General features: G+C 55.4%; 1 protein-coding gene and 1 non-coding gene across 2 annotated transcripts in view; one reads left to right on the top strand and one right to left on the bottom strand.

Annotated features, from left to right (window-relative positions):
- Positions 1-21: 21 nt before the first annotated feature.
- TJP3 (tight junction protein 3) overlaps positions 22-23,935 on the bottom strand; it is a 29,422-nt gene continuing 5,508 nt past the window's right edge. The window contains exons 2-21 of the mRNA XM_070045119.1: positions 16,934-16,990; positions 16,708-16,817; positions 15,885-15,987; positions 15,304-15,652; positions 13,508-13,611; positions 12,293-12,452; positions 11,907-12,015; positions 9,431-9,489; positions 9,128-9,194; positions 8,823-8,979; positions 7,879-7,987; positions 7,498-7,735; positions 6,694-6,905; positions 5,465-5,560; positions 3,072-3,142; positions 2,441-2,651; positions 2,253-2,353; positions 1,628-1,915; positions 619-665; positions 22-240 (exon numbers count right to left, since the gene is read on the bottom strand). Of these exons, the coding sequence (XP_069901220.1) occupies positions 138-240; positions 619-665; positions 1,628-1,915; positions 2,253-2,353; positions 2,441-2,651; positions 3,072-3,142; positions 5,465-5,560; positions 6,694-6,905; positions 7,498-7,735; positions 7,879-7,987; positions 8,823-8,979; positions 9,128-9,194; positions 9,431-9,489; positions 11,907-12,015; positions 12,293-12,452; positions 13,508-13,611; positions 15,304-15,652; positions 15,885-15,987; positions 16,708-16,817; positions 16,934-16,981 (2,742 nt within the window). The 5' untranslated portion in view covers positions 16,982-16,990 and the 3' untranslated portion in view covers positions 22-137. The remainder of the gene's footprint in view (positions 241-618; positions 666-1,627; positions 1,916-2,252; positions 2,354-2,440; positions 2,652-3,071; positions 3,143-5,464; positions 5,561-6,693; positions 6,906-7,497; positions 7,736-7,878; positions 7,988-8,822; positions 8,980-9,127; positions 9,195-9,430; positions 9,490-11,906; positions 12,016-12,292; positions 12,453-13,507; positions 13,612-15,303; positions 15,653-15,884; positions 15,988-16,707; positions 16,818-16,933; positions 16,991-23,935) is intronic.
- Positions 1,263-1,335, top strand: TRNAG-UCC (transfer RNA glycine (anticodon UCC)). The gene has a single exon. It is a non-coding gene; the product is annotated as a tRNA-Gly (tRNA).

Genomic DNA, 23,935 nt, shown 5'->3' with positions numbered 1-23,935 from the left:
GAAGCCAGTGCTGTGAAAATACTCCATTTATTAAAGACCGGGCAGAGGGAGGCAGGTTTCCAGGTTCTGTGTGGGAAGCTGAGTCTCAGCTTCAGGGAGAAAAAGGGAGGACAGGCCAGCCGGCCACCTGGGAGGGGTCACAGGTCAGTGGCCGGTCCCCAGTCATAGCCATCTTCGTCAGAGGACTCCACATCTCGGGCTCGTGTAAACTTTTTCCTCAGAGCATCCCGCTCATATGTCCTGGGGATCAGAAAATAGAACAGAGGCTGTGGGTGGGGAGGGTGTGGACTTACCTACCATTATCTGAGTTGACTCTGGGCTAGGCACAGTGGGTGCAGTCAGAGATGAGCAAGACTTGACAAACTCCTACACATCCTTCAAAGCCTGCTCCAAATTCCCCTCTTTCAGGGAGCCCTCCCAATCCTCCCAGGAAGAGGATTCCTACTCCCATGGCCCTGACTATATGGGACTTGGAATAGCTCTGTCTGGCTCTGTCTCACTCAGTAGGCTCCCAACACCACGAAGGCATAGCTTGGTTCTAGGTCTCTTCTCCACCCCATACCCTGAGTCCCAGGGGGAGGGTTGAGGTCCCCCAATGTGGAGTACAGGGGCTCTTACCGCATGCTGTCCTGTCGCCGTTGACCCTGTGGGTGGTGGCCATCCACCTTGCAGAGGGAGAAAGGAGGTTAACACTTATCCCCCAAGTATGATAAACTGGGATGAGTAACCACTCCATCCCACCTCCCCACCTTTGCCCCCGACAGTGCTACCCACAGGCTTTCTCCTTGCCCCCACAGAAGTCTGGAGCTCATCCCCAATTTTAAATGAGAAAACAGCCTGGGACAGGGGAAGGCCTTGGCTGTGATCTCCCAGTCTGTCAGCAAAGGAGCAGTGGGGTTTCCCATCTGTGACTTTCCTCAGAGGGCTGTTGTCAGGAGTTCATAAATGAATTCGTATATGTCAAGTGCTTAGAGGAGAGCCTGCCCCATAATCAGGATGCCATGGACAGTTGAGCAGGTCGGGTACTGTGCAACCCCACGGAGCACCATTCTACCAGAGACATCATAGACTCGTACATTTTTACATTTCCCTAGAGAGGGTCTGGAGGAATTTGTCAAATTCACAGAAAGGCACCTTGGAGGCTGAGGCAGCCGCACAGAGAGTAAGTGCTAAGTCAATATTTGTTATTGTTAAACACCCGACTCCCATGGGCCGGGACTTGGACTAAGTGTATTCTGTTTAAACAACAAGCTTGTGGGAATTCCCTGGTGGTCCAGTGGTTAGGACTCTGAGCTTCCACTTCAGGGGGCCCAGGTTCGATCCCTGGTCAGGAAACTAAGATCCCACAAGCTGCGTGGCCAAAAAACAAAACAACAACAACAAAATAACAAGCTTGTGACGTCAAGACTTTACCATCAATCCCTGTATCTCAGATAAGGAAACTCATGCAGAGGTTAAATATTTGCTTTAAGTGACTCAGTGGTTCAAGTACCCTAGATCAAGGTCCAAGCTACTGATCTGGTCGGGGAAGTATCTGTTCCTCGACATCCTGGCAGAAAATAGGCTCCCTAGGTGTCTCAGCCCCATCCCGAGACCCTTGCTGGGGCCAGCCTGGTGCTCTGCTCACCTGGGTCCCCTGGTGACCCGAGGATCTCCCGTGATCTTGCAGGATCCGAGGCTCATCCTCCAGCACGGGCTCCGAGGACCGGGCCAGGGCTGGCGCCGGGGGCCCCTCGTCCACGTCCATGTGGGGCCCACCCTCGCCATCCGTGTAGCCCTCGCCGTCCGTGTAGACGCCGCCCTCGCCGTCTGTCTCATAGTCGCTGTTGAGCCGGCTGTCGCAGCTCAGATCCGCGGAGCTGTCAGCCAGGCTGCGGTAAGGGAGGTCCAGGTTGTCCTCTGAGGAACTGTCCAGCTGCGGGTGCACATGGCCTGGCTGAGCCGAGCCCCGGCCCTCCCTGATCTTAAGAGAAAACCCCGGACCCGGGACACCACCTTCCAAACTCCAGTCCTCAACCTCAAATTGAGCCTTAACCCTTGACCCCAAGGTGAGTGCTGACCATTGACCTTGGTCCAGACTGAGACCCCAAATCTGAGCTGAGCCCCAACCCTGACTCCAGCGTCAGGAGAAGACCCCAATCCCATCTCACTCCAGGAACCAGGTCCAGATCCTAGCTCAGGTCAAATCTGGGCCTTGGCCATGGCCCCTAACCCAGCCCTAACTGCGACTGTTCCCAAACCCTCACAGGTACCTGGTCCTCGGCCGTCCAGATGGGCCGCGTCTGCTGCTCGCGGATGACAGCCTTGAGCTCTTTGTACCAGGAGTCACTTGTGCCCTGCAGGGGGATGGTGGCTGCGGGTGGTGGGGAGGGGCATCAGCATGGCTGGAGACTCAGGCCAGGACCCACCGCCCACCCCAGACCCTAAGCTCCCACCCCACCTGTGAAGAGGTGGTCACTGTGCTTCCTCAGCTTCTGGGCCTGAGCGTAGAGGCGGCGGGAGCTGCGGCGGGAGGCGGGGGCCAGCCACTGGCGCAGTGCCTTGAGGGCTGTCCGGCTCTCGGGGACACAGAAGACCACGATTGGGTAGTACTGCACGTAGTTAAGGCGCTCAATGGCTGAGGGTGTCACGTCCAGGAGTGCATGTTTGTCCTGGGCCGGGCCAATGTTGGGGGCCGTGGGGGAGGGAGACAGAGAGACAGTGGAGGGAAAAACACCCAGAGACAGAGCATCAGAGACAGGTGAAGAATCAGAGAGACAGAGATGAAGAGTCTGAGGTCAGAGTGGACCCCAGCCTCTCACATCTGCAGGCCAGCATGTTGGGGTGGGGCTTGGTGATAGCCCAGGCCACAGTGTCTTGAGCACCAGAGCCCCAGTTTGAGTCTCTGCCTCTTCCCAGGACTTGCTGCTGTGTGACTCTGGGCAGGCTCTGTCTCCCTCAAGTCCCCCACATCACAAAGCCTCCAAGAGGGGGAAAACCACACTTGCGGGGTGTGGGGCCAGAACAGGTTGGAGACCTGGGCCTCGGTTTCCCCATCCGTGAAATGGGACCCACAGCAGAGCCTTGCTTACTTTCTCTGCAATCACCCGCACGGTGTCCAGTTTGATGATCTTGGAGGGGCTGTCGGTCCTTGACATGCTCTCTGTGGAGGGGAGAGGCGACTGGCAGCTTCGGGAGGGCAGTCCACTGGCCCTTCAAATTCGTCTCCCTGCCCCTCCCCTGCTCAAGAACCCACCACGGCTCCCCATGGCCCTTGAGAGAAATCCTAACGCCAGCAGCAGCAGCAGCAGCTCCTGCTGGCCCCGCTCCTGACACCACACTGGGTCCCCTCCTGACCACGACCCTCACCTCCTCCTCCTGAACAGGAGTGGCTGTTACTGGCAGATGGGGAAACTGAGCCAGGGACATACGGTCACCAGCTCAGAGTCACTGAGCCAACGACTGGCATGATGGGGAGACGGATGCCTGGTCTGTGCTCCACACACTCACTTTCTCAGGCTCGGTCCCGACTCTGGGCCTTTGCTTGGGCTGTGACCCGAAAGAAGCTACTCTCCCATCCCCTATGTGTCCTCTAGGACATGAGATGGAGTACTGCTTCCTCTAGGAAGCCCTCCTAGATAGCATGGCAGCTGAGGGAGAAGGCACGCTGGGGCCTAAAAGGAGGGGGACGCATACTTGCCTTTTTTCTCTTTGTTGTGGTAAAACGTGTGTAACATAACATGTACCAACCACCTTAACCATTTTTAAGCGCACGGATCAGTGGCATTAAGTGCATTCACACTGTGGTGCAACCATCCCCACCATCTGTCTCCAGAACTTTCTCATCTTCCCAAACTGAAACTCTGTCCCCATGAAACACTGACTCCCCATCCCCCTCCCCCAGCCCCTGGCCCCCACCATCTACTTCCTGTCTCTGTGGATGTGACCCCTCTAGGGACCTCCTGTGAGTGGAATCAGACAGTGTTTGTCTTTTTGTATCTGACTTATTTCACTGAGCACCATGTCTTCAATGTTCATCCATGTTGTAGTGAGTGTCAGAATTTCCTTCCTTTCTTAAGGCTGAATAATATTCCACGGTGTGCATGGAGCACGTTTTATTTATCCATCACCTGTCGATGGACACTTGGGTTGTGTCCATCTTTTGGCTGCCGTGAATCATGATGAATCTTCATGTACAAGTATCTGTTCAAGTTGCAGCTTTCAGTTCTTTTCACATGTCACAAAAAAAAGTTTTAACTTCTTTTTAACCATTTAAAATATATCAGTACCATTCTTGGGCTTCCCTGCTGGTGCAGTGGTTAAGAATCCGCCTGCCAATGCAGGAGACACGGGTTCGAGCCCCAGTCCAGGAAGATCCCACACGCCACGAAGCAACTAAGCCCGTGCGCCACAACTACTGAGCCCGTGTGCCACAACTACTGAAGCCTGTGCGCCTAGAGCCCATGCTCCACAAGAAGAGAAGCCACTGGACTGAGAAGCCCACGCACCTCAACAAAGAGTAGCCCCCACTCACCGCGACTAGAGAAAAGCCCACGCGCAGCAACGAAGACCCAATGCAGCCAACAATAAATAAATAAAAGAGCCACACCTATTTCAAAAATAAAATAAAATAAAAATATATATCAATGCCATTCTTTTTTTTCTTAATTTATTTATTGTTGGCTGCCATTGGGTCTTCGTTGTGGCACACGGGCTTTCTCTAGTTGCGGTGAGCGGGGGGCTACTCTCCATTGCGGTGCATGTGCTTCTCTCATTGTGGTGGCTTCTCTTGTTGCAGAGCACAGGCTCTAGGCGCACGGGCTTCAGTAGTTGCAGCACGTGGGCTCAGTAGCTGAGGCTCGCGAGCACTAGAGCTCAGGCTCAGTAGTTGTGGCGCACAGGCTTAGTTGCTCCGTGGCATGTGGGACTTCCCAGACCAGGGCTCGAACCCGTGTCCCCTGCATTGGCAGGTGGATTCTTAACCACTGCACCACCAGGGAAGTCTCTGAATACCATTCTTAATTAGCAGGCTGAATAAAAACAGCCATATTTGGCCCAGGAGAGCTGTAATTTGTTGATTCCCTACTCTAGCTTAATTGTTCCTGCAGTTGTTCATTTTTGGTCTCCTCAGGAGACCCTGTGTATTCGTTCGATGCTGTGTCTATAGCTCAACAGACAAATTTCTTGAACAAACAGACAACTGGCAATTGTCCAATTGGCTCCATTGGCAATGGCTGCTTGGTGAACTGCGTTAAGAAGGATTCTGAGGCTCTATCCAGGTAAAGGGTGGCAAGATTGTTTGAGGATGTCTGGCCCAGGGGTTGGAGGGGCTGCTGGCGGCTGATCTGCCTCATGTTTGGCATGGTTGTTCTTACTCTTTCCCCCAAACAGCATCATTAGCAGCCCCCTTATCAAGCTGCCTCAACCTGGGAAAGGGTTATGAAATGATTCACCAATAAGGTTGCTATGGGACCTGGTTTCTCACCTGCAATTTCAAACTCATCAGGCATCTCAGCAGTCAACTTCTGCATAGCAATGTCAGCCACAGGTCCCAGGATCACCACCGGGCGCTTGAAACTGGCTGCAGGGCAGAGAATCAATGACAAGAATCAGGATCCCATGTGGGGCAAAGGCTGCTAGCTTCTTGTGCAACTGCCTCTCCACTTTCTCCATAGTAGATCTAGCCAGGCCCACAGCTGCCCAGCTAAAGACTACAACTCCCAGCCTCCCTTGAAGCTAAGGATGGCCATGTGACTACATCCCAGCCAATGGGATGCAAGCAGAATGATGTGTGAAATCTGGGTTGTATCCTTCAAGGGAAGGTGTGAGACCTCTTGGCCTTCTTATACTGGGACTGTTACTTGAAAAGGAAACTTCTTGTTTATACAGTTTGGGGTCTGTCAGAGCAGCTGAACCCAGCTAACTCAGTGATTGGCAACCACCATTACAACCCTCAGGCCACATCTGATCCACTGCCTGTTTTTGTAAATAAAGTTTTATTGGCACAAAGCCACATCCAGCATGTCCCCTCTCTCCTGCCTTCCTGCAGAGTTGAGTCATTTGGACAGAAACCATCTGGCCTGTAAAGCCTAAAATACTGTCTCGCCTTTTGCAGGAAGAGCTTGTTTGACCCCTGGCCTCACCAATACTCCCTTTTACCAGTGAGGAAGTGGGTGCAGAAGGCATCTTGGCCGGAGAAAAGCGAGTAAGCAGACCACTCTTTACACCTGACCCTTCTCTTTTTCTCCTCTCCTTCTCTCTTGCTCTTAAAAACTTGATATGTTCAGATTTCTAAACTTTCGTTGGCTGGGGGTAGAAATTAAGTACGTAGCCTTTTATGTTTGAGTCTTTTTCGTCTGGACGACGGACCAGCAGCAGGAAAGCAGCTGCTCAGCCCTTTCCCGTCCTGGCTCACCTGCTATTCCCACCCTCCCGCCATTTTCTTTAAAAAGCCTCAGCACCTGGTTTTAATCCTTCTGCCCTGAGGCTGTGGGCAAGCGCTTAATCTCTTCCCTTCCTGAAATCTGAATGAGGTGTATTTTTACCCCTGGTTCTCGGGTAGGGAAAGGATCTATGTGCTGGTTTTGTGCGTGTGTATTTTCATCCTAAAGTAACCAAAAGGGGGTATTTTGGGTGGAAGGAGAGAGGTGAGGATTGTGGCTTCTGAACACTCTTACTTGAGGGCCCCCCTCGGCCCCTCCCACCCTGGCCCACCTTCTCGCAGCACCACGCGTTCATATGGCGGGTAATGACCCTGTCTGGTCAGAGCCGACAGATCCTCACGACTCCGATGGGTGGTCTTCTTGGCTCCCCGACGAAGACCCCTCAGCCGCCAGAACTCGGCCCGTGTGCTGGAGCCCGCCGAGGCTCCAGGCCCGACCCCCACGGCCCTCTGGGCAGCCTCCAGACTGGCCAGCTGCTCTGCCCTGGAGAGAAGAGAGGAGATGAGTGAGCACCGGGGTCCGGGGTCCAGGATCACAGCCCCAAAGATGTCCAAGGCCGAATCCCGGGAACTGTGACTATGTCACCTCTCACGGCAAAGGGGACTCTGCAGGTGGGGTTAAGGCCCCTGAGATGGGGATGACCCTGGATTTCCCGGGGGTCCTAGTGTCATCACAGGGTCCTTATAAGAGGGAGGCGGGAGGGTCAGAGGCAGAGAGAGACGGGAGATGCTGCACTGCTGGCTGTGAGGATGCAGAAGGGGACGCAAGCCAGGGGTGCGGCGCCTCTAGAAGCTGGAAAAGGCGGGAACCAATGCTGCCCTGGAGCCTCTGGAGGAACCAGCCCTGCCCACGCCTGAATGTAGCCCCATCAGACTCATTTCTGACCCTAGAACATGAGAGGATAAAAGTGTGTTGTTCGAAGCCCCTAGGTTTGTGGTAATTTGTTACAGCACCTGCAGGAAACTCATACAAGCGCTGACTGGTCAGCCCTGAGCCTTCTGCATGGCTCCCCGGAGGGAATCACCAAGGATGCTAAGTAGTGATGCTGTGCCCTGTCCCAGTGGGCGGTCCGCACCTGCTCTGGCTAGGGATGATGCCCCGCTCTTTTTCCCGGAGGTCACGCCCCATGCGCACCGCCAGCCAGTGGCCTCCGCGGGCGTGGCTCTGTCCAGGGCCAGGGTACAGTGTGTCCAGCACGTGGAAGACGTCTCCGCGGGTGAAGCCCAGGCCAGACGGCGGGCTGGGCTCCATCTCAAAGTGCATGCGGATGTAGAAGGAGTCGCCCACGCCGGACTGCACCATCTTCCGGAAGACTGTGGACAGGGAGGCTTCCTGAGCTAGCAGGGCCACAGCCCAGACCCGACCCCTCCCCAGGGCCTGGCCGTGGATCCCAGCTCCACGCTCACATACACACGCGCTCTCACACACTCACGCACATACACTCACACACACTCACTGTCCTGCTTCCTCTGCGTCACCAGTTCCACCTCCTCGCCCGGGGGCAGCTCCAGCAGGAACTGCACAGCCTCCTCCCGGGTCAGGTTCCGGAATGGAGTATCATTCACCTGCCGGGAAGTGGGTGCAGGGGTGGGACAAGGGCACAAGATCCCAGCTCTTCCTCCAGACAAAGCCCTCCACCCAGCTCCTTCCAGAGCTGCTGTCAAGAGCCCCAGAGATTGGGGGACGGCTTTCTGAAAGGGGCACTGCCCTGTGGCAGCCTGGGCATCACACACACACACACACACGTGAAGGTCTGGCCCAGAAACCAGGATACAGGGAATGCAATCGGTACAGGCATAACCGAGGCTCTGCGTGTTGTCAACATCGAGACATGAGAACGAGGGGCCACAGCTGTGACAGGACCAGGACACTGGTGAGAATTTTGTGATACTTGAAAGAGTCAAGACAGACATGCAGTCGTGACAGGGACACAATATACAGACCCGGACAGCAGGTCACAGACACTGATTATCATGGAGGTAAAGACACACAATGAAGGCGCGACCTGGATAAGGCCACGACCCGGACATGGGAGACTGGAGGTGGCACAGAAAGGGACTGTGGATGGACGCAGGGATCAAGGGTGTGGCCCAGGCAACATGGTCAGGACACGGTCAACTCAGTGACACAAACAAGGAGACTGTGACATTGATAACGAGACAGTGACCTGGGAAAGGTCGTGAGCTGGACATCGAGGTCATGACATTGACAACAAGGATGTGACATGCACAAGGTCATGACCCAATCATCAAGGTCATGCCCCAGGCTGGGAAGCCCTTAAAATGTTTGAATGTCTCTGGGGGTCTTGCCGGTCCCCAGGGGGTCCCCGGGGGTGGACACACAAGCAGTTACAGACTCGGGTACCACCCAGCAGGCCCACCCCCAGCCTCTCCCGCTCACCTGCAGAATCTCATCTCCCTCCTGGATGCCCTGCCCATCTGCCGGGCTGCCCGCCTGCACCCCGGACACGAAGATGCCCACGTCATTGCCTCCGGCGAGCCGCAGCCCAATGTTTGCGCCCTTGAGGAAGCGGACCACCCGCGAGGCGGGGCTGTACCTGAGCAGTGAGGCAGAGACAGTCGGCATCAGGCCGAGGATGGGAGAGCCCCACCCCCATGCTGGTGCGAGAAGGCAGGTGATGGGAAGCAGGAGGCAGCCCGGGTGTGTGGGTTCTCAGCTGGGGGGCTCTGTCCTGGAGCACATACCCATGGTCCTCCACGCTCTGACCACTAGGCACGCTGTGCATGTCACAGCTCCTTTGCCTCGGGGAGTCTGAAAGGGAACAGCCAGTTTTTCCCGAGCACACTGATTGGTCCAGCCGCCAAACCTTTGCTGGGGGGTGTCCCTGCCCCTTGGAATGCAGCCCCCAGCCCCGCGCTTCTTCCCAGGGAACTGTCCCTGGCCTCTTAGGTCTGTGCCCGCCTTCCCCACTCTGCTCGGTAGAGCCTCATTGGCTGCGATCAGAAAAATCAGAGGAGGGGTGCTCAGAGTCACCACCCTCTGCTCACCTGGTTCTGACGCAGTCCTAGAATCCACTGAACCTTCCTGCCGAAGCTGGGGGCTCTCCCTGGTGGGGAACAGATTTGGGGTGAGGTGGGGGTAGGGGGATGTTGAGCAGCAATTTTTAGAAGAATTTTGATTTATTGGCACTCAGGTTCTAATCCTGGTCCTGTCCCTCTGCAGCTGTGTGACCTCCCGCCCTCTGCTTCCCCTCTCTGAGCCCGTTTCCTCCTCCGAGCCCTGGGATGGCTGAGTCGAGTCAAAGCCTCAAAATGACATGAGCCTGTGACAAACAGTCATGTTTACTGTTTTAATATTAGTGAAAAGTTATAGAAGGTGCTCTTGACCCAATGTCTGTGTCCCCCCAAATTCATATGCTGAAGTCCTAACCCCCAGTGGGATGGTCTTAGGAGGCGGGCCTTTGGAAGTGACCAGGTTTAAATGAGGTCATGAGGGTGGGGCCCCCATGACGGGATTAGTGTCCTTATAAAAGACACCAGAGATCACTCTCTCCAGCGTGGGAACACACAGCAGGAAGGAGGCCGTCCATGGGCCAGGAAGAAGCGTTCACTAGGAACCGGCCATGCCAGCACCCTGGCCATGGACTTCCGGCTTCCCGCCTATGGTGTTTTGTTAACAGCCTGAGCAGACTAACACACAGTTAAACCACAGGACGGAAAGAAAGTTCCCTGAAAAATCAACCCACTGTTAGCACAGAAGAGTTACTTTCCAGATCTTTCAGATGCTTTCAAAGAAACGGTGAGGAAATATATACTTCTGAAAGAAAATCAAGATCAGGCCATATGTTGGCATTTCCGACATACAGCCTGTGAACCCCCAGTGCTGAGTGACTGGGGGTGGGGAAAGACACTTGAGAATGATGTACCCCCAGCCCAGGTCTCACGGGGCAGGTTCAAAGAGTACAGGGTCTGCATCGGAGAAACACATCAAGTTACTTGGAGCCGTCTGTCCACAGATCCTTCTGTGTGCCCATGGAATCCCTGGGAAGATCACACAAGAGTCCCCCAAACCCTTTGAGATGCTGCCCTGTGTCACTCTGCAATCCGGTTCATTCACCATACACAATGCCAAGTGCGTTTTCCCAAGGCCTTTTCAATATACTCTCGGAGACATCCTGTTTCATGGCTGTCTAATATTCCCAAGCAAGGATTATATTATAACGATCGTAACAAAGAGCATTCACTACGGGCCAAGCACACACACACCGTCTCCTTGTGTCACCGCTAGTTAGTGCCCTAATTAGTGGTGGAGTAAGATCTGGGGCCTTGGCGTGGGCCCTCCTCTGGCCTCTAAAATGGACCACAATGACCCCCACCTCCTGGTCCTCCCGCTAACAGCCATGTGAGGGAGCTTAGAAGGGGATCATCCACTCCCAAAAGCCCACAGCCCTACACTACGTCTTGACTGTAACCTCATGAGACCATGAACCAGAACCACCCAGCTAAGCTGTCCCCAATTCCTGACTCTCAGCAACAGTGAGGTAATACATGTTTACCATTGTCTCAAGCGGCCAGGTTTGGGGGTCATTTGTTATGCGGCTGTAGATAACAGATACAACTCCCTACTTCACAGGGAACTGCAGGCTTAAATGAGGTGCCTGTTACCTAATCCCCAAGTGTTGTGCAATCATGTTTTTTAAGGCATTGAATTGTGTACCCTCAAAATTCACCTGTTGTAGTTCTAACCCCCAGGATCTCAGAATGGGACCTCATTTGGGAACAGGGTCATCACGATGTGATTAGTGAACTTGAGGTCAGACTGGGGTGGGGGCGGTGGCTAATCCAGTCTGACTGGTGTCCTTATAAAAAGGGGACATCTGGACACAGAGACACATACATGGGGGAAGATGACGTGAAGACACACAGCGGGGAGACGGCCACCTGGAAGCCAAGGAATGCCGGAGGCTACCAGAAGCTAGGAGAAAGGCCTGGAACAGATTTCCCCCAAGAGCCTTGAGAGGCAGTGTGGCCCTGACACCGTGACTTGAGTCTTCAGTCTCCAGGGCTTTGAGACCATAAATTTCTGTGGTTCTAAGCCGACCAGTTTGTGGCACTTGGTTACTGCAGCCCCAGGAGACTAACAAAGTAACTGCCACTCTGTCCCTTTTATAAACATCATCATAACGAATAAGCATCCTCTAATCCCTGCACAGAGCTGTGGCTATTTCACTCCCAAGAGAACTCTCTAAAAGCCTTGCTCGGTGACAGGGCTTATGCATTTTGAAGTCTTCTAGGGCTCGTTGTAAAATTCTGTTATCCCTTCTTCTTTAAGTCCGTCCATATCTGGTTCTCCCAGGACCGGGAACCCTGAGCCACAATAAGGAGGCAAGAAGGACTGTGTGTGGAAGGAGAGGCCTCTTCCAGGCAGGCCGCCATGACTGCACCCTCAAGGCTACCCCATGTTGGAAAAGATAGGCCCATGTTCCCATCCCACTTGGCCATTCTAGCCGATGAGGTTACATACATGGGGGAGCTGGTTCGGCTGGCGTCCGGACTCCGCTGCCCATGCTGGGGTGGCGGTGGTACATGGGATGGTGGCGCCTGAGACAGTTCTGACCCGAGGTCTGAGATGTCTGCGGGGGAAAGCGTGTCTCAGCCATGGGCACGCCTTCCAGGCTGCCATTTCACAGAGGGGCACATCAGGCCCCTCTAAGCAAAGGGGCCCAGACCAGAGTCAGGCTCAGCTGAGGGCCTCCAGCCCTAACTTGCTGTGTGGCCTTGGGCAAGTTTCTGTCCCTCTCTGAGCCTCTCAGGGCCAGGCTTCCCAACTCCTGCTTGGTCCTGCCTGGCACAGCCTGCCTCCCTGGCCCTCCATTTGAACCTCCCAGGGCTGGCCTTTTGGCCCCTCACCCTCCAGAAGGGAGCTGTCGCTGTCGCTGACGGCTGGAGGGATATTCACCAGGAACTGGCCTCGGTCCCTGAGCACCAGCAGAGTCAGTTTCCCTTCCGACTTCTCGATCAGTTGCCGTGTGTCACTCAGTGACAGATTCTCACTGGACACCCCGTTGATCTAAAAGGGATCAGGAAGGAGGAAGTAAGTTCATGAGAGATAGGGGATACTAGAAACAGATACCTTGGTGAGGGGGACTAGAAACACACAACCCTCAGGGGTTACTAAAAACAGACATTCTCAACAGAAAATGATAGAATTGCATTCCTGCTGTGAGAGGAGACTATGCCAATAACTGACCTCCAGAAGATTTCTAGAAACAGACAATTTTCTAAGAGGGGTGGGGGGGCGCTAGGGAAAAATTAAAAATGGATTGACTCTCATTTCCCCAGAGGGGGAAATTTCTCAGGAGACACTGGGAACAGATATTAGAAACAACTCTAATTGGGGGAGAGGGAGTAAATATGTGGATACCAGAAACAGACAATTTCTGGGAGGTCTGGAAACAGACATCTAGAAGTTGATTAGAAACATACAATTCCTAGGAGGGATTTAGTGTCATCTCCGCTCACCAGGAATCCATTGCTAACATTTTCTCTTGGGAATGTCTGTTTTCAGTAACCCTTCTAGCCCCCAGCCCCACCTCCAAGCTCTGTTTCAAGTGTCAGCCCCAAACTACTAGAAACAGACAATTCTTCAGGGTCACTAGAAACAGATTACTCTGAGGAAGCTCTAGAAACAATCAACCAGAAATGATTTGTATATCAAACACTAGGAATCACTAGAAACAGATTTTCAGGGGAGGAGTCTAGAAGGAAACCAAGCTCTTAAGGCAGAGCTGCTCCTCAAAGCCTGGTCTCTGGACCATTAGCATCCAGGCATCTAAGGCAGGCCCGTGAATCAGTGCTGTAGCCAGCACGTCATGTGATTCTGGGGATACTAGAAACAGACAACCCAAAGGGGGTGCTAGAAACCGACATTTGGCAATGGATTTGCAGCAGATGCGGGGAAGGGGGGAAAATCCTGCGTAGTCATCTCCAACCTTTGTGAAACAGGCCACAATGCAGGAGGCAAGTGGTTCAGAACCAGCTTTGCTGACTGTGCCATATGCCTTGGTAACACTGTTACCCTCTGGCCCCGGTCTCCCTGCCCCCTGACAGGAAGAAGGGGCTCACCTGTAGGATGAGGTCTCCTTCCTGGAGCCTGCTGTTCTGGGCAGCCAGGCCCGATTCTGTGATGTGCTTGATGAAGATCTGACTGCCCAGTTTGACCCCGAAATCTGTGGGTGGAAGAGGAGGAAAACTGAGGCAGGGCCTGGGTTCTGGGCTGCCAGGGGCTCTCAGACCTCAGCCTTCTCGCCTGCCCTCAACCATCCCACCTTCCAGGCTGCTGTCGTGCAGGGAGGGGGCAGGCTTCAGCCTGCTGCCCCTTTCCAGCGGGCACTCTCCCCCTGAAGGTGCCTGTCGGCGGGTGACAAAGCAGACCTGGTCCCCTGTAGTTGGGGGAGGTGGAACACACAAGCACCCGGTGATGCTGAGCGCTGGGAAGAGAGAAAGCTGGGAGACTTCCCTGGTGGTGCAGTGGTTAAGAATCTACCTGCCAATGCAGGGGACACAAGTTCGAACCCTGGTCTGGGAAGATCCCACATGCTGCGGGGCAACTAAGCCCGTGTGCCACAACTACTGAGCCTGCGCTCTAGAGCCCGCGAGCCACAACTACTGAAGCCCACGCACCTAGAGCCTGTGCTCTGCAACAAGAGAAGCCACTGCAATGAGAAGCCCGTGCACCACACGGAAGAGTAGCCCCTACTCGCCTCAACTAGAGAAAGCCCACGCGCAGCAATGAAGACCCAACGCAGCCAAAAATAAATAAATAAAATTTTTAAATAAATAATTAAAAAATAAAAAGTATTAAAAGAAAAAAAGAGAGAGAGCGTAAGCCAGGGGTGGGGAGAGTGGCCACGGAGGGGCAGTTTGGGGACAGGTGTTGGGGGATGGCCTCTCTCAGGGGGTGACGTCTGAGCTGGGTCTTGGATGAAGCAAGGGAGCAAACCCTGCAGGAGTCTTGGGAAGGTCATTTCAGGTGGTGGGAACAGCCCGTGCAAAGGCCCTGGGGCAGGGATTCTGATATCATTGCGCAGCAGTCAGCAGCAGGCACCTGAGAAGGAGCAGAGCCCAGGTTGTCCCTTCCCAACACCCTGATGACATCACCAAAGCGGCTTAGGGGTCACAACCCCAATACTCAGTGACATCACGATGAGCGTTTTCAGGATTATTAAAATTACAATGTGTGGTAGATATCCCAGTGTCATTTGTCACATCATGACCAAAATTCCAAGGTCACAATACTGCCATTGACTCAAGACAGGAATGAGAGATCACGTCCCTACTGTTCTATACCTACTAATCCCTCGACAGTCTACTGATGTCATGATGTGTGAGTTTCCCGTTGCTGTACCAAACCGCCACAAACGTAATGGCTATAATAGAACACGAATTTATCGAATAGTCTGAAATGGGCCTCACGGGGCTGAATCCAGGCGTGGGCAGGGCTGGTCCTTCCGGAGGCTCCAGGGCAGCATAGGTTCCTGCCTTTTCCAGCTTCTAGAGGCGCCGCATCCCTGGCTCGCGGCCCCTCCTGCATCCTCACAGCCAGCAGCGCAGCATCTCCCGTCTCTCTCTGCCTCTGACCCTGCCGCCTCCCTCTTATAAGGACCCTGTGATGACACTAGGAGCCCCGGGGGAATCCAGGGTCACCCCCATCTCAGGCGCCTTAATTTAACCCCACCTGCAAAGTCCCCTCTGCCCTATGAGGTGACACATCCGCAGGTCCTGGGACCGGGATGTGAGTATCTTTGGAGGCCATTATTCTGCTGACCACACACCACATGTGATCAGATTTTGGGGCAGCAGTGCTGCCTGTTCCCGGGGATGCCAAGCCCCACTGCCGACAACGTGGCCCCCACGCTCACCGTCGCTGTCTCTCCTCCGCACCAGCACGGACTTCACGGGCCGCATGCGCATGTCCTGCCGCGGCAGCCGCTTGAAGCCAGACACCAGGGCCAGCCCGTTGGCCTCGGAGCCGCCGCTCGGGCTCCTGCGCCCATGGCTGCTGGCCTGGCTCCGGCGACCTGTCCTTGGCCGGCGGGAGCGCTCGCCCCAGGAGTGGCCAGAGCCGCTGGACGTGTCACCCTCATAGCCCTGGCCGTGGTCAGCCTCGTCCAGGCGCCGCGGCCCATCTTCCTCATCTGAGTCCTGGTGTCCCAGGCCAGAGGTGGCCTTGGTGGCGGGCAGCTGGACTTTCCGGGGACGCTTCACTGTCTGTTAGGGCAGGCAGAAATGGTCGGGGTGGCAGGGGGCAGCTCAAGGCTTTGCCCCATCCCATGGCGGACCCTGGGGGACTCTGGTCTCTCTGGGCCTTAACATCCAAGCTGTGAATGGAAACAAGATTCCACTTGCTTGGGGAAGCTTATACTCATACTGCCCATGGGCAACAAGACCAGGAGAAGTGGGGTCAGCCAGGGGCTGCCTCTCCCACCGAGCCCCCACTCACAATGTTGGCCACTTTTGTGCAGGTCTTGAGTATCTGAATGGCGAAGGTGGAGGTGACACTCTCCATGGAGACCCCATTCACCATGACGATGTGGTCCCCTGTCCTGAGGGAGGAGGCCGGATCTCAGGGAGGAGACATCACCCAGAAGCCTCTCTCCCCAGGCCTGCCCTGAGGGCCCCTGGAAGGTACCCCCATGTGTACAAAGCCTGCTTCTGATTTACTGGTGTCCCCAGACTCATGAAGACATTTATCCTTCTGGGCCTCAGTTTCCTCATCTGTAAAATGGGGCTGATCGCAGAACCCACATAGTGAAATGCAATCATCGAACATAAGCTGCAATTACACCTGGTGTCCCTGTACCCCCTCACTTCTTTCTCTCGGGCCCTCTCTTCCTGCTTTTCTCCCCTTCTCTCCCTGTCCGTTTTGTACTCTCTCTCTCTGAAGCTGGTCGCTGATTCTGAGCTGAGCCAGCCTCTTGGGTCCCAGAACCATTTTCCCAACATAACTCCCAGGAGCCTTCTATCCCCAAGAGCTCAGGACACTGGGTCTCTCTCCCTCCAGCCAAAAAGAGGTTTCCAGGATATTTGCTCTGGGAGCATCCTGGGGCCACTATGACCCCCAGAACTCATCAGAGGACCAGTGCCTTGAGGAGAGTGGGGGCTAGTCACTGTCTGTCCTTCTGCCAGCCCCAAGCCCTGTACTGACAGAGCTGGAAGGCGCCAGGCACTTTCCAGCCTCCTGGTTTGGGCCCACACAGTTCCCTCCTCTTGATGTGTCCCCCCCACCCCCACCCCCGCCGGAACCCAGCTGCCTTGACACTCACTGTAGCCGGCCCTCAGCTGGTCCTCCGGGCACCACATCGGACACAACCACTGATCCACCGGGCCGGTCTCGGCCACCAGATATTGCAATGCCGAAGCCTCGGCGGGGGTCCTGAGGGGGGGATGAGAGACAGAACGTGATTTTGCTTCTCACTGGGACCAAGGCTGTCCTGCAGGAACCAACCCACCATTCCCATCAGCACCCACGCGGAGGGAGGGAGGCCTCACCTTGCTGATCGTGACTGTGTGCTGTTCCCAGATGGTCAGCTCCTCCATGTCCAGCACCTGGTGGGAGGTGACAGGGAAGGTGGACATGAGGTCTATCAGAGCAATCAGGGCTCCCCATACCTGGGTGGGTGTGGAGCCTGGCTCTGACACTCTCATGGCCCAAGTCTGTGAGTTAGTTGCTACCTCTCCTGAGATCTCAGTTTTCTCATCTGCAAAGTGGACTTAAATCAGTGGTTCTCAATCCAGGACCATTCTACCCCCTCTCCCAGAGGGCACTGGGTGGTATCTGGGGACATCTGTGGTTGTTATGATTGGGGGGTGCTCCTGGCATCGAGGGGGTGGGGGCCAGGGGTGCTGCTCAAACCCCTACATGTAGTGCACAGTCAGACCCCACCACAAACAATGACCCATCTCCAAATGTTAATAGTGCCATACTGTGGTGGGAGCAGAGGAAATGTTAGTCCTTGTCACTGTCCCTCTGGAAGGTCTGGCTCAGTCCCTGTGGTGGTGGTGGTGGGGATCTAGCAAGGCCTGCAGACACAAGGGTCTCACTCTGCTCCAGACACTCAGGGCTCCTCGATGTTCCTCCCACACACCAAGCCCGGTCCTGCCCCAGGACCTTTGCACGAGCCATCTCCTCTGCTTGGATCTCTCTTCCCCCAGATCTGCACCTGGCCCGCTCCCTCACCTCCTTCTCCCAACCACCCTGTCTGGAACTGGAATGCTTGCCATCCCACAACAGACCAGTTTATCCTCCTTTCCCTGATTCCTCGTTCACAGAACTTGTGATCCCTTGACACTCTCTAGGTTTTTAAAATCTGGTCACTGCCCTTCTGCCTCTAGAATATTGGCTTCAGAGGTCAGAGATTTTTATCTGCCTCATTCAAAGCTGATCCTGAGTGCCTGGATCATAGGAGAGATTCTAACTATCTAAGAAATGAATGAATGAATGAAGTGCTTCCTTTGCGCCAAGCACTTCACAGGTAAGATCTCATTTAATCTGCTCACTAAGGGGCATTCTATGATGCCCCGTCACAGAAGAGGAAAGCCAGGCACAGAGAGGGGAAGTCACTTGCCAAGACAACAGAGCAGTTGAGGGTGGGGCTGGAGGGTGGGGCTGTGGGGCGTGAATTCTGTTATTTTCAAGCCCAAGGTACAGATGAGATCACAGGCTCGGGGAGTAGAGGTCACTCAGCCGGGAGATGCTGGCAGAAGCGGGGGATGTGGAACCCTCCGGGAAGCCAGCCCCCACCCATCCCTTACCTTCCGCGGGGCTGTCCCACTACCTGGGGGCCTTGTAGAAATGATGCTCCCTCCCTCCCCAGCCTGGTTGCCCAGCTCAGCACTGCAAGGGCGGGGGACTCCCTGTGAGCCCTCCGCTGGTGTGATGTGTTCTGGTGCCTTTTCTTAGAGGTTCCCGGGAGAGCAGCATTCCAAGCTCCCCCGAGGTAGGAAGGGGGCAGAGAAGAGGGAAACAAAGACAAGGGCAGGGCCTCACGGACACCCCTGGGAGCCAGGTCTGCTCTCTCAACTGAGCCTCAAATTCTGCAGTCTGCCCTTTGCTGGCTGTGGTGGTGCCTCTCCCAGCCTCATCTTCCCCATCTGTGAAATGGGTACCTCCCTCACCCCCACCGCCCCGTCTTTCAGCGCTGAGGTGTGGGAAGCGGGCGTGGAGTCATGCACGAATAGCAGAAGGAGCCTCTAGGAGAGATGACAGTGCTGTTGTGAGAAGTAATAATAATGACCTTCTTCCTCTGCATAATACTACTAAGCAACACTATTCCGTGCGCTGCCAGCGAGCGCATTGCATGTACCCATTCATTTACTCCTGAGTGACCTCAGAAATGGCACTTCTCCTATTCCTGCCTTCCTGCCTTACAGGGAAGGAAAGGGAAGCCCAGAGAGGTTCAGTAACTTGCTGGAGCTCACACAGCGCGCCGCAAACCTTGGCAGCCCATCCCATACCTTTAAACTTAACCACCAGGCTACAGTATCCTTCTGTTTTTTTTTTTTCTTTCTGAACTTATTTTTCAGAACAGAATCTTTTCACTTGCTCTGATTTTATGCTTAGTGTCATTAAACGGCCTCCCAGAATTTTGATTTCTTGGCCTTATTTTAAGAAACAGCCCACAGGGAGTCAGGGCCCCTAAGGGGGCAGGCACAGGTGGCTGGGGCTTGTCCCAGCTTGTGTAGGTTTGCCTCCATGGATACTGCAGGACTCTCCATGACCCATGGGGTCACGCCTAACGCCACATCCCACCTCAACTTAGTTCCAAACATTTCCCTGGCAGTGCCCTGTGCCTGGTTACCCTCCCAGGATGCACACAGCTGCCCCGGACACTCAGGTCTCAGCTCAAACGCAACCTCCCCAGGGGACCCTACTAGACTAGCCAATCTTCCCTGGCACCCTACCACCCCTCCCTACTTAATTTATGAGGTTTTATTCATGATATCCAAAACCATCTTAAATTATCCTGTTTAATCATCAGTTAGTGAGTTTCTGGTCTTTCCTCTCGGTCTGTGAAGGTTGGGCAGGGCTGTCTCTCTGGGTACGTTGGTGGTGGGCCCTCCAATCAGCTCCTTTCCAGGCTTTTGCACATGCTGCGCTCCCTGGCAAACTCTTATTCATCCTTCACAGCCCCAGTGCCATTGTCTCTTCCTCCAGGAAATGAGTCCTCAAAGCCCCCCGCCCCCCCCCCCACATTTTACGTCTCTGATTACTGGGGCCTGGGATGTCCCAGTCCACCTGTCTCCCCTACATCCCTCTAGTCAGGGGATTCCTAGTGGGCAGGGCTGGGGGCCCTGGGACCCCAGCATTGTCCCCACAAGGCCAGGCACGCGGGAGTTTGAGGAATGCGTGAATGGTGGAATAAAAGGCTGATTCCGCCAGGAACTCAACCAGGTACGTCCTGAGTTCCTAGCCTCCTCAGCCCCTCCTCCGTCGAGGTGCGCTCCGAGGGGGCGGGGCCCGGGCCTTCGTCCTCGCCCCCTGCCACGCGCGGGACAGAAACACCGGAGAGGAGACGCCTCCAGAGGGACAGGTCTTACCAAGGCACACCGCCCCGGGCACTTGGCTACCAGGCTGCTGTCCGCTCTCCCCCTCCCCACTCCAACCTCTGGGAACAACGGCGGGGGTAGGGAGGGGGAGGGGAAGGGGGGGTCACAAATACTCGAGCTGGGGACTGGATTCTGGGAGCGGTTCCTTGCTGCCGGGAAGGAGGCGGCGGGAACCAGAACTGCCCGGCCCTAGAGCCTCGGGCGGTCCGGCCCGGGGCGAGCCAGGTAAACAGCCTAGGCCTGTTTACCCCTCTGGGGCCCGACCTGAGACCCAGCGGGGTGGGTGTGACAAAGTCGATTCAAGTTTCAGCCCTGGAGAGCGAAGTCCCCCAAGACAGCCACAGGGATTCCCTCTCGCAGCCCCGGTCGGCTTGCTCGGTTCAAAACGGGGCTCTCGACGCCCATGTCTACCAGGTCGCCCAAGTGAACGGCTCTGTATACAGTAGGCACCCAATAAATAGGGATCCCCTCGTCCGCAGCCTAGCCGCATTCGCCAAAGCCGCTCCCGCCCACATATGAAGTCCCTGCCCACGGTTCCGCCCTTAGTGCTCAAGCTTAACTCCGCTGATCTCCCGGGAAACCGGGCACCTACTACGTGCCAGGCGCTTTGCAACACACTTTTGTCCTGGAATCCTTCCTACACCCTTCTATAAAGTGACCACCGTCCACTTTATAGATGAGGTTCGGAGACGTATGGATTCAGCGGCCCAAAGTTACGGAGAAAAAAATGGGATTTGAACTCAGGTCTACCTGCGAAGGCAGACCCAGGACAGAGGAAGCTCCCGGAGGCCGCTCTGGAGGCCAGTGGGCGCGGACGCCTCTGCCCGTGCAGCCTCGGGCTAGCCACCACATTCCTCTGGGCCTCAGTTTCCCCATCTGTTACCTAGGCAGAGGGTGATCTGGGGTCCTGGATCCAGGTCCCAGCCCTGACCCCAGCTCGGTCCCCTCTCCCTCCCGCCCTCGGCGGGCTACTCGCCTGGAATCTCACCGCCATAGTCCACCCGGGGGCCGTCCAGTGCCTCTGCCCCAGGGGGTCCTAGAAACAATGGGCCCCCACCCTGGCGTGAGGGAGGAGGCTGGGGAGGGTCGCGGCGAAGCAGGTCCCCGGCTCTCGCCCTCCTCCAGCCCGCTCCGCCGCTGGGGCTGCACCTGCACCTCTTCCTCCTCCGTGGCCCCTACCGGCTCCGCCCCCGCCCCGACACGCCTTCGGGACGCCGCCGAGGCAGCCTTCGTCCCCCTTCCCCTCCCAGCACAGGATCCAGGCCCAGGGGTGGGAATTCCAGGCCGGGTTTTCCGCCCAGCTGAGCACTAGCCAGCGGCGGGGCTGGAGACCAGCCAGGCAAGGCTGCAAGGAAGACCCGGAAGGGATTACAGCCGCGTTCGGAACGGAGCCTGCGCTTCGGAAAGTTTAACATCCGAGAAAAACTCTACATGTTGAAATTCAGTAGGGAGATCTCTTGGATTAGGAGCTAGTCAAGGGTCAGAGACCTCAGGAGCATAGGGCTGGTCTTTCTCGGGTCACCCCCATCTTCGGGAGGTTTACCCTATTTTAGAGAGAGAAAACGGAGGCCCAGGGAGGCCAGGGGCATGGACTCTCTGAAGGCGCACAGCGGCCGCCTCTGGGCCTGCCCCGAATCCAGTGGTACCCGCCTGTCTTCACACCTAGCACCTGGCTGGGTCCCCAGCTGGGGAGGGCGGGGCGGCGAGGGCGGAGGAAATCCTTTAGGTTCCTCTGAGTTAAGGTCAGGCTTCTTTCTCCTCACCCAGCCTCACCCTCAGGAGCCATCTAGGAACTACAGGACGAGAGCAGGAAACCCTCTACCTGGGGGTGAGGGAGGGAGGAAGTCACCTGGATGGGTGGAGCCACCATCGGCCCCACCCACACATTCCTTTGTGCTTAAAAAAAATAGACCTTGAGGCCCAGCTGTTCCTGTGCCCCATCTCAGGCCAAGGTTGAAGGGGCAAATCTGGGCATAGACACCCCTTCCCAGCCTCATCCAGTCAAGACTGGGCAGAGAGGAACTCCAGACTGTGGGAAGGGGGGAGGCAGAGGGGAAAATGGAGGATCAGGGAAGTGTTCCTGGAGGAGGGGGTATTACCACTAGGGTTTTTAGGGTTGGATAAGAGTTTGCCAAGTGTACAAGACAGAGAATATAATCAAAACCTTTGAGGCCCCCAAAGTTGATTTCTCACCACTCCCCACAGCAGTTATCCCCCAAAACCTAGTCTGGAGACCCCAGTTAGCCAGAATCAACCCCTCAAGAGTCCCCAAAGGCCCCCAAGGCAATAAATATTTGCAGAAGCCCCCTTCTAAGGACCTGCTTGGAACCTCATGGCTAAAGGGGAAAGCTCAGTCTTTCCCGACATGACCTTGGGTCACCAGCAGGTGGCACACAACATGATTTTAGGTAGAAGAAAGTCAAATATTTTCTAAATAGATGTGTATTTGCTTTACTGACTCATAGGACAAAACATAAATAGGTTCCCCACTGCCACGTGCATGCAGGGGTTCGTGGCTGCGATTACTGGGGAGGACTGGGGAGGAGTTACTGATTGGATGTAGGTCTGGCAAAATAAGCTGGCTCATGCTTATAGAGTGTTTGCTTTGCTCCAGCCACTGTTACATGGATATCCACGTGACCATTTTGCAGCTGAGAAAACTGAGGCCAGATGGGTCGAGTGGCAAGCCCAACTAGGAGAGCTGGATTTGGCCCTGGACTTGGCTCTCTTTGACCCCACACCGCTCAGTCTATACCCGTGCTTCTCACTGTAGGGTAATTTGCCCCCCATCCCCCAGCCTGACACCCCAGGGAACGGTTGGGCCCCAAAAGCCAATAGTGCTGAGGTAGAGAAACCCCACTTTAAACCCCTCTAAGAAGGGGGTCAACCACCACAAGACACATGGTCTTCCTCCAGCCACCTCACATATTCATGCCCTGCTCAGGAACACTCACTGGGACTTCCCTGGTGTCACAGTTGTTAAGAATCCTCCTGCTAATGCAGGGGACATGGGTTTGATCCCTGGACCAGGAAGATCCCACATGCCTCGGAGCAACTAAGCCCGAGTGCCACAACTACTGAGCCTGCGCTCTAGAGCCAGGGAGCCACAACTACTGAAGCCTGCGTGCTTCAACTACTGAAGCCTGCACGCCTAGAGCACGTGCTCCACAGCAAGAGAAGCCCCCGTTCACTGCAACTAGAGAAAGCCCCCGGGCAGCAACGAAGACCCAACGCGGCCAAAAATAAGTAAATAAATAAATTTCAAAAAAAGAACACTCAGTGTCTCCCTAGTACCCATCGGATGACGCTGTGCTCAAATGCAGGGCTTTGGAGAAGGCTGCGTCCACTGCTGCCTCACAGGCCAGAGGCGGTGTCATTCATGCATTCATTTTCCCACCTATTCAGTCATTCACTCAACAAAAATATTGCAAGCCCCTGCTATGCGCCAAGTACAGAAAGGAGAAGTGATGGGGGACGGAATTCCCGTCTGAAATTGCAGTGCCAACTACAACCAGGAGGGAGCAGTGTGCGCATGGCCGGAAGGGGTGGGGGAAGGGAGGATTCAGAGAAACCTGTGGGATGATCCTCCTCTGCCCCCTCTGAGCACCTACAGGGAAACTGAGGCCCAAAGGGGGTAGGGACTGGGTTGAGGTCTCCCAGTGTGGATCGTGGCCGCCAGGAGGGGTGGGAGCCTGGGGGGTTCGTTCACGCTGGGAGCTTGGGGTCTCCCTGGGGTAGGCTGCTTTGCGGGGCTGCAGGCGGCTGAGGTCTTATCTGTGGCCTAACAGGTCTGACCAGAGCCCAAGAATGAAGCAGCTCTGCAGCCTGGCTGGGCGCTGGCTCATTCACTCGAGGTTTACTGATCGCCTACTGTGTATACCCAGCACTGATGCAGACCCAGTCCCTGCCCTAAAGGAAGCCAAGGGTCCTCCGGGGAGATAGACA

This window comes from Globicephala melas, chromosome 3, assembly GCF_963455315.2.
Source record: "Globicephala melas chromosome 3, mGloMel1.2, whole genome shotgun sequence".
Lineage (NCBI taxonomy): Eukaryota > Metazoa > Chordata > Mammalia > Artiodactyla > Delphinidae > Globicephala > Globicephala melas.
The sequence above is the reverse complement of the archived record's forward strand: the minus strand, read 5'-3'. Positions and strand labels throughout refer to the sequence as shown.